Source organism: Delphinus delphis, chromosome 15 (genome assembly GCF_949987515.2).
Source record: "Delphinus delphis chromosome 15, mDelDel1.2, whole genome shotgun sequence".
Classification (NCBI taxonomy): Eukaryota; Metazoa; Chordata; class Mammalia; order Artiodactyla; family Delphinidae; genus Delphinus; species Delphinus delphis.
In genome coordinates, this window is record NC_082697.1 from 64,755,042 (window position 1) to 64,770,427 (window position 15,386).

Below are 15,386 nucleotides of genomic sequence, written 5' to 3' on the forward strand. Positions count from 1 at the left end.
CGCCACACCTTTCCCCTGGGAGAGTGCTCTCCACAGCAGTTTAGCCAGCCAGTGGCTGCAGGTTTCCCCAAACCTCCACCTGGCTCCAAGGCTTTGAAGAGTCCTACGTGGCCTCCAAGATTCCATCTCTCATGAAGCCTGGTGGGTTTTCGTATTAGCAAATGTTTACCATTTGGAGAGGACCTGGGGGCCTAAGAGATTTCTGGGCAGAATTCTTGAGCTATAAATTAGCCACAGGCCAAGACTTGAGTTGTGTTTGGGCTGGTGTGTGAGACCCGAGGGTGGAGGGGGTGGAGGTGGGTGACAGAGGAAGGGCAGGGCCAGAATGTTCTCCATCAGAAAAAGACTTGAAGGCAGGCCCCCGGGTGCCTACAGAGCCATGAACTGGCATCCTTTCCCACCTGTGTACGGTGCCAATTCTGTACAATGATCCCAGCTTTGCTGTGTGGGAAAAAGTCCCATACACCCACTCACTGAAAGCAGGTGGGCCTGTGTAAGGGCTCACAAGCCAGTGTAGCCACAGGCTGCTCTCCAGGAAGACGACAACCCTCCCCAAATCTGACGTTCAGGTCACAGGTTTCTACAAGTTCCTTTATTAATAAAGCAAAGTATGAAAGAACAAGGTCCCCAAATGACCCATACGATTAAAAGTGCAAATTTACTCCAACCTGAAATAGAAAACAAATGGCCGGCCTCGACTATTGGGCCGTGGAAATCTGGTGTGATTAGAAGGCCTTTTAATCACACAACTGTAGCAGCTGAACCATACTTGATTACCTCTTTGGTCTCTGTTATTGGAACAAAACATACACTATGACCACAGCCAACAGACTGCATCATAATACACAGTTTGGGGTCAAAATCCACACTAAAAATAACAGTAAAATAAGAGGAATGTTTTAAAGTCAAGTGACTGAATCAAGGCACTTTTTTTTTAAGCAAAGGGTGCTAAAAATATTCCTGAATATCTGATACTTCAAAAACCAGATTACATATAATTTAGCTGCATGTTTTAGTCTGTTCTCTCTGTACTGATGTTCACATACATCTTCGTCCTCTCCCAGCTTATACTTGCTTCATCCCCACCAAATCATGTGCTATGTAGGTACAGAAAAAATAAACAGTAGTGTCTAAGAAACAGACATGCAATTTTTTATAAAAACTAACAAACGCCACAATGATAACACTGAACTTTTTTCCTTCCCAAGGGATACTGGGAATGTTCACCAGGTTCATTTTTCCCACCACTGGGGAGGGAGGTAATAACCTTCCTCCACGTGGATACGATAAGTCATCGTCACGGTCAAAAGCCACATTTTACGGAAAAGGTGACTTACTCCATGAGGTTAAAGGAGACACTTTGGAAGGCTATTAGATTCATTCCTTCAGAAGGCTAGGATGTCAGTTTTGGTGGGAGCCACGGAGTCAGAAAGGGATAGAAACATATGATCAGAACAGTTCTCTTGGCACTGGGGCTGGTAACAAGCCTAAGAAGCTTGGCTGGGAGACCCAGCACTACTTTGCTGGTGTTCACGGCCACCAACCATCACTGCAAAGGCTAGGAAACTACTAAAAAAAATAATAATTAATTTAAAAATAAAAATAAAATACAAATAAAGAAGAAAACAAGTTATTCTGCAATCCTTCCTGATTACTCACCTGCAGACTCTGACAGTGCCAAGGAATTTGGCCCCAACTCACCAGGAAGGAAATGCCAAGAGCTGGCCCCTAGTGGTCTGATGTCCCACCTGACTCCTACGGGTCCAGGGTGGAGAATCCTTCCGGGAATTGAGAGTTAAGTGTTATCTGTGGCCGTGTTAATTTGGGGGGGTTTGTTTCTACAATAAAGCTTAGCTCTGAGCGATAAAGCAGACTTGAAATATCATGCCCCCCACCATGTATAACAACATCATATCCATAACAATAAATATAACCTTATACATACTTGAGGGGTTACCGTCTAAGGCAGGGGTCGCAAACTGGTGGCCCCCAGGCTCAAGCAAACGTGTTTTTTGGCCCACTTGTGTTTTGGATATTTTTTAATTATGTTGTTTAAAAATCAGAAAGTTTCTTTTTTTTTTTTTTCTATTTCCAGCCCCACCCTACCCTTTTCCCCGCATGGAGCTGAGCCACGTGGCCCCTGAAGACGGCACAGCCCCCCATCACCACCCAACCCTTCTCTTATTTACCTCCCTAACTTGCTTCTGCAGGCTGCTGAGTTTGCGACCCCTGGCTTGAAGTAGCACATATCTAGAAAATGTGTTTCCTAACCCAGATCTCTCTCGCACCCTCATGTGATTTCCACCCCATCTCCCCTTCTGCCCAGCTCTTCGTTTCACGTCCATCTTAAGTCCTCCTTCCTGAAATCTTCGGATTTCTCTTGGTTTGCTCACATTTTCCCTTTTAGCTTCTGTTTCGTTTTGCAAAAACACAGTCTCCTCCTCTCAGCCCACGAGCATTCCGGGATGACTCCCAAGACTGGTCAGTGGGAGTTACTGAAGGGTGTCTTAAGGCAAAATAGCTGAGTCATCTCCCCAAACACTTTCTTCGGACACTGGCTGGACAGTTAATCTTTTCTTAAAAGCACGAACAATTCTGAGCTTTCTTGTATGAGAACATTTGCAATACATGAACCTCCAGTACCAAGTATACACCAAAAATGTATATATTTCAGATCAAGGACATGATGGAGCCCTAATAAAATACAGAATCGAGCTTAATTTAAGTGCCTTGGGCAACCATCACACCTGACTAATATGCCGTATTATTTTCTTTGTACACAGTACATGTTTTGGATTACTAAACATTGATCAAAATTGATCGAAATCTCTACGTTTTTGGTTACCATGTACAGAGAACAATTGCTCAGCATGGCATTTAAATAAAACATTAATATTTTAAAAATTCACAAACACAATGCCCCATTCATTAAAAAAAATAAAATTTAAAAATCTTGAGGATGGATGAGGCTTTGGGTAATTAACCTGAAAAAAAAAAACCCACAAAGAAACTACAAGAACTGTATGTTGTTACCAGATTCAAACTTCAAAATGCTATTCAGATAAAAGAGGAACCTATCCACTCAGCTAGAAATATTTGGAAAATTCAGCTTTTAAAGCTTTATAAACCCTCTAATAGCCTCGCTTTCCCCCACTCCAACTACTGGGGAAATTGTAGCTGAGTATGGAAACATTATAAATATATAGATTTATATAAAGATCTACCTACTCTTGGAATTTATTTTAAAAATAATTTTAAAAAACACTGTGCAGTTTATATCTTCGCAGGAAGTTGGTAGACTGATTCCTGTGCTAAATGCAGTACCTTATGACCTAACACTGACCTCAAAAGCTAGGAATGACTTTGTGGTATCAAGGGGACATGTCCCCAAACAACCTCAAAGACACAGCACAACATTTGCAACTGTTTCTCTTACAGCCCAAGGTTGCAAAGGACATAAGAAATCTCTGTAGCTCTGATGAGAAGGATTCCCTATAAATCATTTATTCACAACGATTTCCCCACAGTGGCCAAGCAGGTCCCCTAAAGAAAGAAAGTTTAAAGAGTTCCCTCAAAATAGCTCAGAAATTAAACAATGGCCCAATTCATGTGGCTACTTCTGTCTTCCAAGTTTTACCTTTAAGAGTCTCTGTTAAAAAAAAAAAAAATCCCAAAGTATATCACTGGGATTGGCTGCATTTTCTATTCAGCAGATGATGGACCATTCTAAACTTCAACTGAGTTTTATGTCGACTGATGCAACTGAGAGCTGTTAGAAATTTGGGAGGACGGTGAGGGATTTCAGAATGCGCTAGTTGCAAAACACGCCCAGCCTGGTGATATTTATGCCCAGAGAGAAGAAAGAACAGACAGCTGACAAAGGATGTCTCCCTCCATCTCCCCCTAACTTGCCCTCCTCTGCTGTCTTTCTCCTCTGTCAGCTGATTGGGAAATAACTGATCTTCAAGCACAGAGCCCAAGATACCGAACCCTAAGTGAAATGCATTGCAAGACCTGTGCTGAATCAACCCCTCCTCAAAGGTGGGCTTCGGGCCAATTAAAGGCCGCTTGGGCAATGAGAGCAAAACTTCCCAAGTACGGAGGATCACTGAGCATTGGCTGAAAGCAGGCATTGCCTCTTCATTATCTCATTAAACTCGGAAAGAAATCTCCATGCAAAGGGGTTTGCCAAAAAGACTTAAAACAAACAAAAAAGGTTTCTGTCTCCAGCCAGCAGCAAGCCCTGCTGAGACATCTTGCTAGGCAAAGAGTGAAATATCAATACATCTTTTTCGAGACCCAACATGTTTCATGCCCTCACCGGTGTTGTCAGAAGCACGTATCCTGTTGCCACTCTGCACTGTGACTGGCTCACAGCAGACGCTCAATGAATCAGCGCTGACTGGTGCACATCCCAGCGCGTGCCTAGAGGGACGTTGAGCAAGCCTGCTCCTCAAGACTGCACCTTTCTTAATAGTCGATGTAACTGGCCTCCCTTTCAGATGCCACACTTGGCACTAGCGATTACCACAAAATGAAAGAACTGATCAAAATAAAGTGCTATTTGCTCTGGAAGTTTCACTAACCAACTCCCGACTGCCTTTCAACACCTGTGACTTAATTCTTCATAATCCTGTCAAACACCTGTGATGGGCCTTTAACAAATACATTAATACCAATTTGAACAGTGGAAGCTACGTTCTTCAGAACATAAGCCTCTAGAATAGAACTACAATTCCAGTTGTAGATCAAGATTCAGATTTTTAAAAAGACAATCAGGAACCCAGGACCTACCAAGTAGTTGTGTCAAAAAACATTAGCTTCTTTAAATTTGGGGGCCAGAGAGATCTGTCTAAACAACCCACAATCCCTTCCTTTCCTGATCCTCCCTAAAAGCTGGATCCTTCTACAGAATCATTCCACACAAACCAACATTTGGACCAACTCTTAGCTGCTAACGTTGAACGTCTTTCCGTAGCTTGCCCAGGACACTCTGGTGGGCGTGAAAAAGATGCCACAGCTATCTGGATTGTGGAGCCAGGGGGTGATGCCGAAGCCACCAAATGTCATCCTCTGAACGTTCCAACACCTTCTGCAGGTCATCTTCCTTGCCTTAAACTGGCTTCACTGCCATCCCCACCCCCACCTGGTGGGTGGGGCTTCAGGAGCACCAGGCCAGGCTGGGGCTCTGGCAGGGTTTATGGTTCATCTTCAGGGAACCCCTGGGGGCGCTGATTCCGGGGTGGGGGACACCTGGCAAGGTAGCGGGGACCCCCATAGGCCCGGAGAAGCTGGGGCAGCCTTCGCCACGTGGACAGCAACCGTGCCGCTGCGAGTTCCCGGGCCTGCCTGTCGAAAGTGGCCAGGAGGTCAACCGGGGTGGCTTCACGCAGTACCTTGGGCAGTGGGCCCACCTCGGCGGCCGCCCCTCCAGGGCCCAGGAGGCAGTGGAAGAGTGTACGGCGTCGCAGCAGGCAATCCCTGAGGAACTGTACTAGCTCTTCCAAGCGCTCGCCCAGGTGCGCCTCGTCCCAGCCTTGTGCGGGAGCCCCCTGGCGTAGCAGCGCCGCCAGCAGCACTGTCTTGAGCACGTATGAGGATAGGATGCGTCCCCACTGGGTGGCGGCCGTCGGGTCCAGCCCGCGGGCGCCCAGGTCTCGCAGAGCTTTAAGCAACTGCAGGCACTTGAGGTAGCAGGCACCTGGAGGGGCCCTTTCCTGCAGCCAGCTCAGCAGCTTCTGCTCCTGGCGCGCCGTGTTCACACCCCACAGTGCGTCGGCGCGCAGGCCTCCCGGGAGCTCCGACAGGGGCCCGACGGGTGAGGGTGGCAGTGGTGGGGCCACCAGGAAGACGCTGTCGCCCAAGTGGACGGCAGGGATGAGACGCACGGCCATGGAAAGGCGGCAGCAGCCGTAATCGGTGCGGCAGGGGAGGACGTGTAGGGTAGGGGGCTGCTCCAGGCCGCCTGGGGTCAGGCTGACCCGACAACGCCCCTCCAGGCTGTAGCGCACGGTGGCCAGGGAGCGCTGCAGGTGCGACTGAAACCAGCGCAGTACCAGCGTAGCCGAGAGATGGCGCCGCCCGCGCACATCCACGCAGAAGCCGTCGGCGAAGGCTTTGCAGTCCCGGAGCCAGTGGCCCCCGGAAGCCCCTGGCGGCGCCTTCAGTGCGCACACGAAGCAGCCGTGGAAGGCTGGGGCCAGCGCGGGCTCCGCGCCCAGGCTCCGCGGCTCCAGCGCCACCAGGGGAGGGAGGCGCAGCGGCACCAACACGTCGAAGCCGTCGGGCCGGCGGATTTTATGCTGCTCGTAGGCACTGCCTACCTGGATGAAATCTCCGCGAAAGGCCAAGGCCAGCGCTCCCCCGGGGATGGGGCCTGGGGACCCTCGGGCGCGGCCAGCCCGCACCAGCTCGCCCACGATCCGGCTCACGTGTGCTTTGCTGTGGCCCAGCACGTGCGGCGACAGGCGCACCTCGTGCTCGTAATAACTCTCCAGCAAGATGTCGAGGCTGGGCTCTCCTAAGTGTCTAGGAGATAAGGCGGAGTGGCCCCCCAGGCGGGGAGACCCCGGCAGGAAGCGCTGCCGGACAGCGTGGCGACAGCGCAGGAGGATGTAGCCGAGGAGCAGCAGGACGGCCACCTTGAGCAGCGGGAAGCCGCCGTCCGCGCCTTCGGGGGGCTCGGTCCGGGCGTCCCCGCTTCCCCGCAGGACATGGTAGAGGCACACGAGGGCGGTGCACAGGCCAGTCACCAGGGGCCAGAAGACGCGCAGATTCAGGGTGTAGTGCACCGACATGCCGGGCGCCCGGGGCAGCGGCGGCCGAACAGCCCAGGGCGCGAGCCCCGGCGGCGTCCCAGGCCCAGCATGCGCGCAGCGCCCGGGCAGCCCCGCTGTCCCGGTTCCCTTCGCCTCCGCGGCGGCGACCCCGTCGCAGGGCCGGGGAAAGCAGCCCTCCAGCTCGGCCTCCTCTCCCAGCTCAAGCGCTCCTTCCAGCAGCGGCCCGCCCTGCACGCTCCAGCTCCCAGCCGCGCCCCGTGCCGACTGCGCGCTGCGTCCGGCCCGCCGGCCCTCCCCGCCCCGCTCCCCGGCGCGCCGCCTTCGGCCAGCTTCTGGTCCCGCTGCGCTCGCCTCCTACCTCGGGCCGCCCTCCCGGCGCCGTGGGTCCCCGGAGTCCCCCGCTGCTCCCCTCCGCTCTTGTTCCCGTTACTCTGCCACGGGAGTTTCCTCTTCCGAGGGGAGGCGAGGCCGCGCCAGCTAGCGGGGAGGAAATGCCGAAGTCTGGAGCCGCGAGGCGAGCGGGCGGGCGGGGTCGACCCCCTCCCGGGCCTCCGCCTTAAAGCGACGCGAGGCGGCGGGAGGGACTTCAGGACGCGCTGGCAACTGGCCTCCCGCGGGCCACCCCTATCCTCCCTCCCCGAAGGCAGAACCAGGAAGGCTCTGATTGCGGGGCGGTAGCCTTGTCCAGGGAGCTTCTGCAGTTGTACTCACACAAAGTTACACTGGGAAGTTGAAAGGAGGGAAAAAGAGCGCACGACGGAACCGTCCATCCCCCGCCCCCCCCCCCCCCCCCCAGCAAGTCGTGGTGGCGTGGTGTTGGTGGCGTGGCAGGCCCTGGAACGGAAGCTGCCCTTGCCAGTGTGCCGCTGTCCTTCATTCAAACCAGTATCTACTGAGTACCTACTATGTGCCAGGCGGGAGACCAGGTGCTGGCGAAATAGCAGTTGACAAAATAGACAAGGCTTCTGCCCTCCATAAAGCTTACTGCCTTTTGAGAAAAGGAAACCGAAAGACAAGGGATCCACAGCAGAAAATGCTCTGAAAGAAGCAAAACTGTGTGAGGGAGTGTGAAGGTAGGGGCTGCCCTGTGGAAGCCTGAGGCTCTCTGTGGGTCTGAGACCTGGATGAGGAGGATCCAGCCTTGAAGTAATAATCACAGCCTTTACAAAGGTCATACTGTGTGCCCGTACTGTGCTGATCACCTTACACATTCGCTCCCCGGTTCATCCTATGAAAGGGACACTATTACTTTCCCCATTTTTCAGATGAGGAAACTGAGGTGCAGGCAGGTTCACCCCTTGCCCAAAGTCACACAGCTTTTAGCAGAGCTGTGCCTTGAACACCTGTCTCCAGAGAAGCTGGGAGGCAGGACTCAGGGAAGGGGACTGGGGAGTCCCTTCCTCAACTGCTGAGAAGTGTCCTTTGTCAGGACCTACCCTGGGACCTCAGTCCAGGAAGCTTTGTTTTGTTTCATAACAGGGAGAGCTCCCTGAAATGATCGGCATTTATTTAATTATCCGAATTTATTTAAACAATTAATTGTACTTATTTACACTTCTTGCACCTTCCTTGCTCCCGGAGAGCAAGGGTAAATAGATTAAAAATGTCAGAACCCACATGCCATCTGGGAATCAGGACTCAGGATGCTCCTGGCTTAAGCACCAAGATGACTCCCAGGAAAGCCTCTCAGAGCTGAGCAGAAATGCTTTCAGATCCGCATTCCCACTACTATTAGCTGTGAGATCACGGTCTATTAGTCAGGATTCTTTGGGTTGCAGGTGACAGAAACACAGCTTAGAAAGCATTTTATTGTCGTATTAACTGAGACGTCCATGGGGCTCCTGCTTCAGTATGGCTGGATCTAGGTACGCTCAATCCACTTCTTAGCTCTGCTTTCTTCTCAGTGGGCTGCACTCTCTGCGAGCCTCTCTCCATAGGCCCCTGGCTGCTCTAGCCTTATGTTTTCCTCAATGAAGAAGAAAAGAGAGCTTCGGTTGCCTGAGAGTTGTAGCAAATGTCATGCCTAGGGATAACGTTGGGTCCTACTCTAAAAGTGACCAAGTAAGAGAATGCACTGATTAGCCTGGCCTAGGGTGGTGTGTGGACTGAAATGTGTCCCCTCAAAATTCATATGTTGAAGCCCTTTTTTTCCCCAAATTAAGTTCATATTCACAGGTTTCAGGGGTTAGGATGTGGGCAAATATTTTTGGGGAGCCACCCTCAGTAAATGATGTACTGTATTACCGTTACTATCTTTTCTGCCTGTAATCAGTTTCCGTAGCTCATTTCCTCCAGAGAGTTCAAGGTACAGACCTCAGAACTTTGCTCTTGGAAAAATCTACTGTATGTTTCAGAGCAAGAACAAATTCATTTATTCATTAATTTATTACCCAACATACCATGTGCCAGGCAGAGGGGGATGTGACGGAAAAGAGGGGGCTCTACACTTATGGACTAAAACGCCACACAGGGTGGATGGAGTCAGAAAACTGCCACTGTTTCATTGACTTTTGATCATTATTTCATTAAAAATCTCCTTTAATGTTTAATAGTTGACAAAGGCCACTCCTGGGTTTTTTTTAACAGCTCAGCAAATATATATACACACCCCTCCCAACATTTCTGATATCCCGGAGGTGTGTCCTGCGGAGGAAGAATGGCAACATTGATGAGGGGAAAAGGGAACGAGGTGGTGACATTTCCCATGGGAGGCCCACGGAAGGCTCCTGGGAGGGAACATCTGATCAGGCTTTGAAGGATGGGAAGGGACAGTGTGTTTGATAGCATGTCTGGTATTTCCACTGCAAACATTTTCATCACATAACTAATTGGCCTTAAGGCAATGTTGCTGTAAAAGATAAAATAATGAAAACCAAAAGAGGGGCATTAAAAAGGACATAATGAAACATGAGAAATGAATAACAAAATTAAAAAGACTTTATTGCAAAATGCAAAAATATCGAGTACATTTAAAATGTGTGTCAATTTGTGGCAACACTGCACAGATAATTGATTTTGTTCTGTAAGTTGTACCTACAATTGCCTTTCAAGTCTTTTGTTTATAGTATTTTAGAGAGATTTTGCTTTTGACTCATCTCCCCATTCAGCTTTGCACTTTTTCTCTAAAATTTCTTCCATCCTTAAGAGGGGCATCAGCTTCCAAATACCAGGATGCATATTTGCACCTGAGCTTTGTATCGAGTTGGGAAAACTGTTTGTTTTTGGCAGGTTGTCACATGTCTACTGATAGACGTTCCAAAGTTCTATGAAAGGTGTAGGTTCAACTCTGTGCCTTCAAATCACTGAAGGATCTGCAAACTGATATGTTATCGTTTTCTGGTTCAGTATGTGCTCTGGCATACTGTCTTACTTCGCACTTCCAGTAACTTTTATCACCATATTTTCTATCAAGTTCACGTATGTAGTTGTTATCCTCCTCTATTTTAAGACCACCACGTCTACTCATCACTGTACAAACCATCATGAGGGCTGAGATTGATGGAATATTAAAATGAGAGTTCTATGTCAGTGGAGAAATAAAACCAAACAGTCAACCAATTGAAAGCAAACTGTCAAACCAAACTGTCATCCAGTTATTTTATCTTTTACAGCAAAATTGCCTCATGACCAATTAGTTACGCAGTGAAAATGCTTGTGGAAATGTCTGTGCAAAGATGCTTGAGGCGTGAGTCCCGGGAGCCCTTTGAGAAATACCGTGTGCCTCCTGGACGCAGCTCTTCCCCTGTGGTGGCTCCTGAAATGCTCAGAACCAGGCCAGTGAGGGAGGTGCTGCCATCAATGCCATTCTACATACGGGCAAAGTGAGGCAGAGAGAGAGCAAGAAACTTACTCAGAGTCACACAGCTGGCAAGGCTGGCTCCGGGGCTGGACTCTGAACCCCTCTGCCTCACTCCCTTTCACACTGTAAAGGGTTTTACAGGCGCATCTCGTTTTACAGCACTTCGCTTTGCTGTGCTTCATGGATGTTGCATTTATAACAAGCAAGGTTTGCGGTCACCCTGTGAGCAAGTCTGTCGGCACCATTTTTTCCAACAGCATTTGCTCACTTCGTGCCTCTGTCACATTTTGGTAATTATCACAATATTTCACGTTTTTTAAAGTTTATTTATTTATTTCTGGCTGTGTTGGGTCTTCATTGCTGTGCGCGGGCTTTCGCTAGTGGTGGTGAGCAGGGGCCACTCTTCGTTGCCGTGCACGGGCTTCATTGTGGTGGCTTCTCTTGTTGTGGAGCACGGGCTCTAGGAGCATGGGCTTCAGTAATTGTGGCTCATGGGCTCTAGGGCACAGGCTTAGTAGTTGTGGCACATGGGCTTAGTTTCTCTGCATCATTTGAGATCTTCCCAGACTAGGGCTTGAACCCATGTTCCCCTGTGTTGGCAGGCGGATTCTTAACAACTGTGCCACCAGGGAAGTCCCTAAACCTTTATTATTATTATTATATTTGTTATGGTGATCTGTGATCTTTTTTTTTTTTTGGCGCGGTACGTGGGCCTCTCACTGTTGTGGCCTGTCCCGCTGCGGAGCACAGGCTCAGCGGCCATGGCTCACGGGCCCAGCCGCTCCGCGGCATGTGGGATCTTCCCGGACCGGGGCACGAACCCGTGTCCCTTGCAACAGCAGGCAGACTCTCAACCACTGCGCCACCAGGGAAGCCCTGATCCGTGATCTTTGATGTTACTTCTTTGACTCACTGAAGGCTCAGATGATGATTAGCATTTCTTAGCAATAAAATATTTTTAAATTAAGGTATGTACATTGTTTTTTTAGACATAATGACGTTGCATACTTAATAGACTACAGTATCATGTAAACATAATGTCTATATGCACTGGGAGATAAAAAAAAATATTCGTGTGACTCACTTTATTGCGATATTCACTTTATTGCAGTGTTCTGGAACTGAACCTGCGGTCTCTCTGGGGTGTGCCCGTATAGGACAGAAAGAGCGCATTCTGGGAAGGCAGGTTAATTTATGTTTGTCTCTAGCTCCCTAACCAAGTGATGAGATTCTTGGGGGCAGGGACATATTCATCTTGGTATCCCCATCAGCCAACATCATGCCCGCTACTTTATAGAGCTGTATGGGAGGAAGGAAGGAAGGAAGGAAGGAAGGAAGGAAGGCAGGAAGGAAGGAAGGGAGGAGGGAAGGGAGGAGGGAAGGGAGGAGATTTTGGCAGGAAGGAAGGAAGGCAGGAAGGAAGGAAGGGAGGAAGGAAGGGAGGAGGGAAGGGAGGAGATTTTGACCAGCAGAAATTCAGGGAGGCCATTCCAGGTAATGGAAACAAAATGTGCAAATGCTCGAGGAGCATGTGACAGCTGGGTGAACAGGATGTCAGTGTTGTTACGAAGTCTGGTGTTTGTGAATGGACACTGTGGCATTCACTGGCCAGCCATTCCAGCCTTCTTCCAACAAGCCTTCCACAGGCAGCAGTGGGGCCAGAGGCAGCAGCTCCCTTGGTGACCCAGTTCTGCTGTGTGGCTTAGGAATCTTTTCTGGAAGTTGGGCTCAGAGCCCTTTCCTGCAGTTTTCCCGGTGGTTCTGAAAGTATCTGTGATAAATGATCTGTTGCCGTTTTTTTAAACTTTCCTGTGTGTTCTACTGTGTTTGGCTACTGCACAGCCAAACTCAGAACACCCACACGGGTCTATCCTCTCTTCAGAGAGATGTGCCCATCAGTCACTTTGGTGAATGCCAAGGCAAGGCCAAGTTGATGCAGATGTGCCTGAACACTTCCTATCAAGTGACTGGATCAGGGCGGCCAGTAACGAGGGGGCCTGACACCCAGCTTTGCCAACAGTGCCATCCAGTACTTGACGGTGACCAAGTGACTCAAACCTATCTTCTGTCTTGGAAAGTCTGAATGGGACACAGAAGCCGTGAGGAAGCAGGGTTCAGAATTAAGCTGAAGCCATATATAAGCAGAAGGATGGAATAGGCGGAGGCCTTGAGGAAACAGAAACCATTGGAGGTCAGGGGAGGGTAGGAAGAAGCCAGGAGAGTAAGCAGCTCACCTGAGAATGGTGAGTGTCAGAGTTGATATTGGGGCACTACAGCTGCCGGTGCCCAGAGAAAATTCCAGGCCCCCTCCTGTTTGATGAGCAGCTGCCTCAGTTCCTGTGGAACCTGATAATAATCCCCACTGGGCTCTGAGATCATATGAATGTGTCTCTTCCCTGCAACCCAGACTCAGGGTTGGGGAGGATTTTTAGCCCGGTTCCCTGGAAAACAGAATCTAAGAGTACAGCTTGTGTATGAATGTGTTATTGGGGGTGCAAGCCCAAGGCAGCAAGAGTGAGAGCAGAGGGGGAGTGAAGCAGGGAAGGAAGGGGAACACATACAATATGTTGCACACAGAGCTGGCCACGCATTGCTGCAAACACAACTGGTTCCCCAGTCACCCAACAGGCTGCACAGAGCCTCTTTATCTCTAAATAGTTAGGGAGGAAAAGGGCAGACAATTGAAGGGATGTCTCCTTCCCATCTCCTGTCCCTCATCTGTCAAAGTATGCCCACGGGGCACTAACTGACCACACTTCCCCACTGTGTCATGGGGCGGCTAGAGCAGCCAGGGTCTCTGTGGGTGTAGCCCAGTCTGAGCACCTGCGGGCAGTCTCTCCTTCTCAGTAGGCACCATGCAAAGGAAGTCCCTGGTCAGTGGCTGTGACAGGAACCGGCTCTTTCCAGCTGTGAGAATGGAGTGAGTGGTGGCTAGGGCCGCTCTGGGCAAGAAGCAAGGCCGAGGCCCGCATATGCAGATGAGGCTGAATGGATCTGGGGAAACTGGGTCTGGTAAGAAGGTTCCCTGGGGGAAGTGTCTGCTGAGCTGATTTTGGAGGATGAATTGATTATTGCCTGATAAAGGGATTGAGAAAGCCGACTGTGCAGAAGTCCCTTCATGTTTGGAATCCTGGAGAAGTGAAAGCATGGTTTCGATTCCAGTAAGTCTGAAGTTTGGGGCTTAGGAGAAAAATGTTGAGAGATGAGACTGGAGAGCTGGTCACAGCCTCGTGCACCAGGCTGTCTGGTTAAAATGCTCTTGGTTATGGTTCATAGAAGACCCCCCAGTTCAGCTGATTCAATTGACAAGGACATGTTACAACCTCACAAACTGAAAGTCTGGAGGTGAGTGGCTCCAGGCTTGCTTAGTTTAATGACTCAACCATGCCATCAGATTCCTTCCATCTTTCTGCTCTACCATCTACAGACTAGCTCTCCTCCTGGTTACAGAATGACTGCCACAGTTCCAAGCATCACATTCAGATACATCCATCAGAAGATGGACCTAACACCCTGCCTGGTACTTTGTAGAGGTGGTTATCTCCCTGGGATCTCTATTTTAGAACAAGGAAATAGTTCACAGAAATTCCCCAGCAGAACTTTTGGCAATTTTCATGGCCTAGAATTGCATCTTGTCTAGGCCCAAACCGGTCACTGGCAAGAGAAATGGATTGCCCTGACTGGTTTATATTAATGAGGATTTACCTCTGAGCTAGAGGTACAGTCACCTTTGTTAAGAGTTGATACTTGAATAAATTTGGGGTTCTTTTAATAAGGAAGGTGGGGACTAGGTGATGGGTAGATGTGTTAATTAGGATAGCAGTCCTGCTGTTGTTACAGAAACCTGACATTATAGCACCTGAAACAAAAGAGCAGTTTTTCTCTCATGAAACAGTCACAGAGTCAGGAGCCCAGGCTCCCTCCAACTCGATCCACTATGCCTAGGTGGTGCCCTGACATTGATACTGCAAGATGGTACACCAGCCCCTGCCTTCCAGCCCACGGGAAGGAGTAAAAGGACAAAGAAAAGGCGTTCTCTTCCTTTTAAGAGTACCACATAAAATTGCACATTCTGCTTCTGCACATTACATTGGCCAGGACTTAGTCGCATGTGTGATATTGTGACTTATAATAAAAAATATATATTTGGTCTTCATCCCTGTTCCTGGCACAGAGCTCCTAAAACCCTTGGAATTTCCTAAGTGATGAGAGCAGCAAAGGTGTCTTGTTTTGTTAGGGAGGTGACTTTTGGAAGCACCTGAGGGTGGGAGCTTGTTGCTAGAACCAACCTCATGATTAGACGGTTGGAACTTTCAGTCCCACCCCCCGACCTCCAGGGAGAGGAGACGGGCTGGGGATTGAGTTCGACCACCAATGGCCAATGATTTAATCAATCGTGTCTATGTATGTAATGAGGTCTCCATAAAAACCCAAAATGATGGGGTTTGGAGAATTTCCAGTTGATGAACCCATGGAGATGCAGAGAGCATGGAGCTCTTGGAGAGGGCATGGAAGCTCCGTGCTCTGTCCCACACACGTTGCCCTGTGCATCCCTTCCATCTGGCGGTCCCTGAGTTATAGCCTTTTATAGTAAACTGATTCTAGCGAGTAAAATGTTTCTCTGAGTTCTGTGAGTCGCTCTAGCAAATTAATTGAACCCAAGGTGGGGATGGGGGGTGTTGGAACCTCTGATCTATAGCTGGTTAGTCAGAAGCACAGGTGACAACCTGGACTTGCAATTGGCATCTGAATGCGGGGCGTGGTGAGGAAACTGAGTCCTTAACCTGTGGGATACGGCACTATCTCCA

At 49.5% G+C, this 15,386-nt stretch overlaps 1 protein-coding gene across 1 annotated transcript; it reads right to left on the bottom strand.

Annotated features, from left to right (window-relative positions):
* Positions 1-579: 579 nt before the first annotated feature.
* ITPRIPL2 (ITPRIP like 2) lies at positions 580-7,138 on the bottom strand. The gene has a single exon (XM_060031826.1). It carries the CDS (start codon positions 6,795-6,797, stop codon positions 5,199-5,201), a length of 1,599 nt encoding a protein of 532 aa, XP_059887809.1. The 5' UTR covers positions 6,798-7,138; the 3' UTR covers positions 580-5,198.
* Between the last annotated feature and the right edge of the window lie 8,248 nt (positions 7,139-15,386).

Bases quoted from the DNA above. Each gene is read 5' to 3' on its own strand.
- ITPRIPL2 (XM_060031826.1), bottom strand. From the start codon at position 6,797: ATGTCGGTGCACTACACCCTGAATCTGCGCGTCTTCTGGCCCCTGGTG.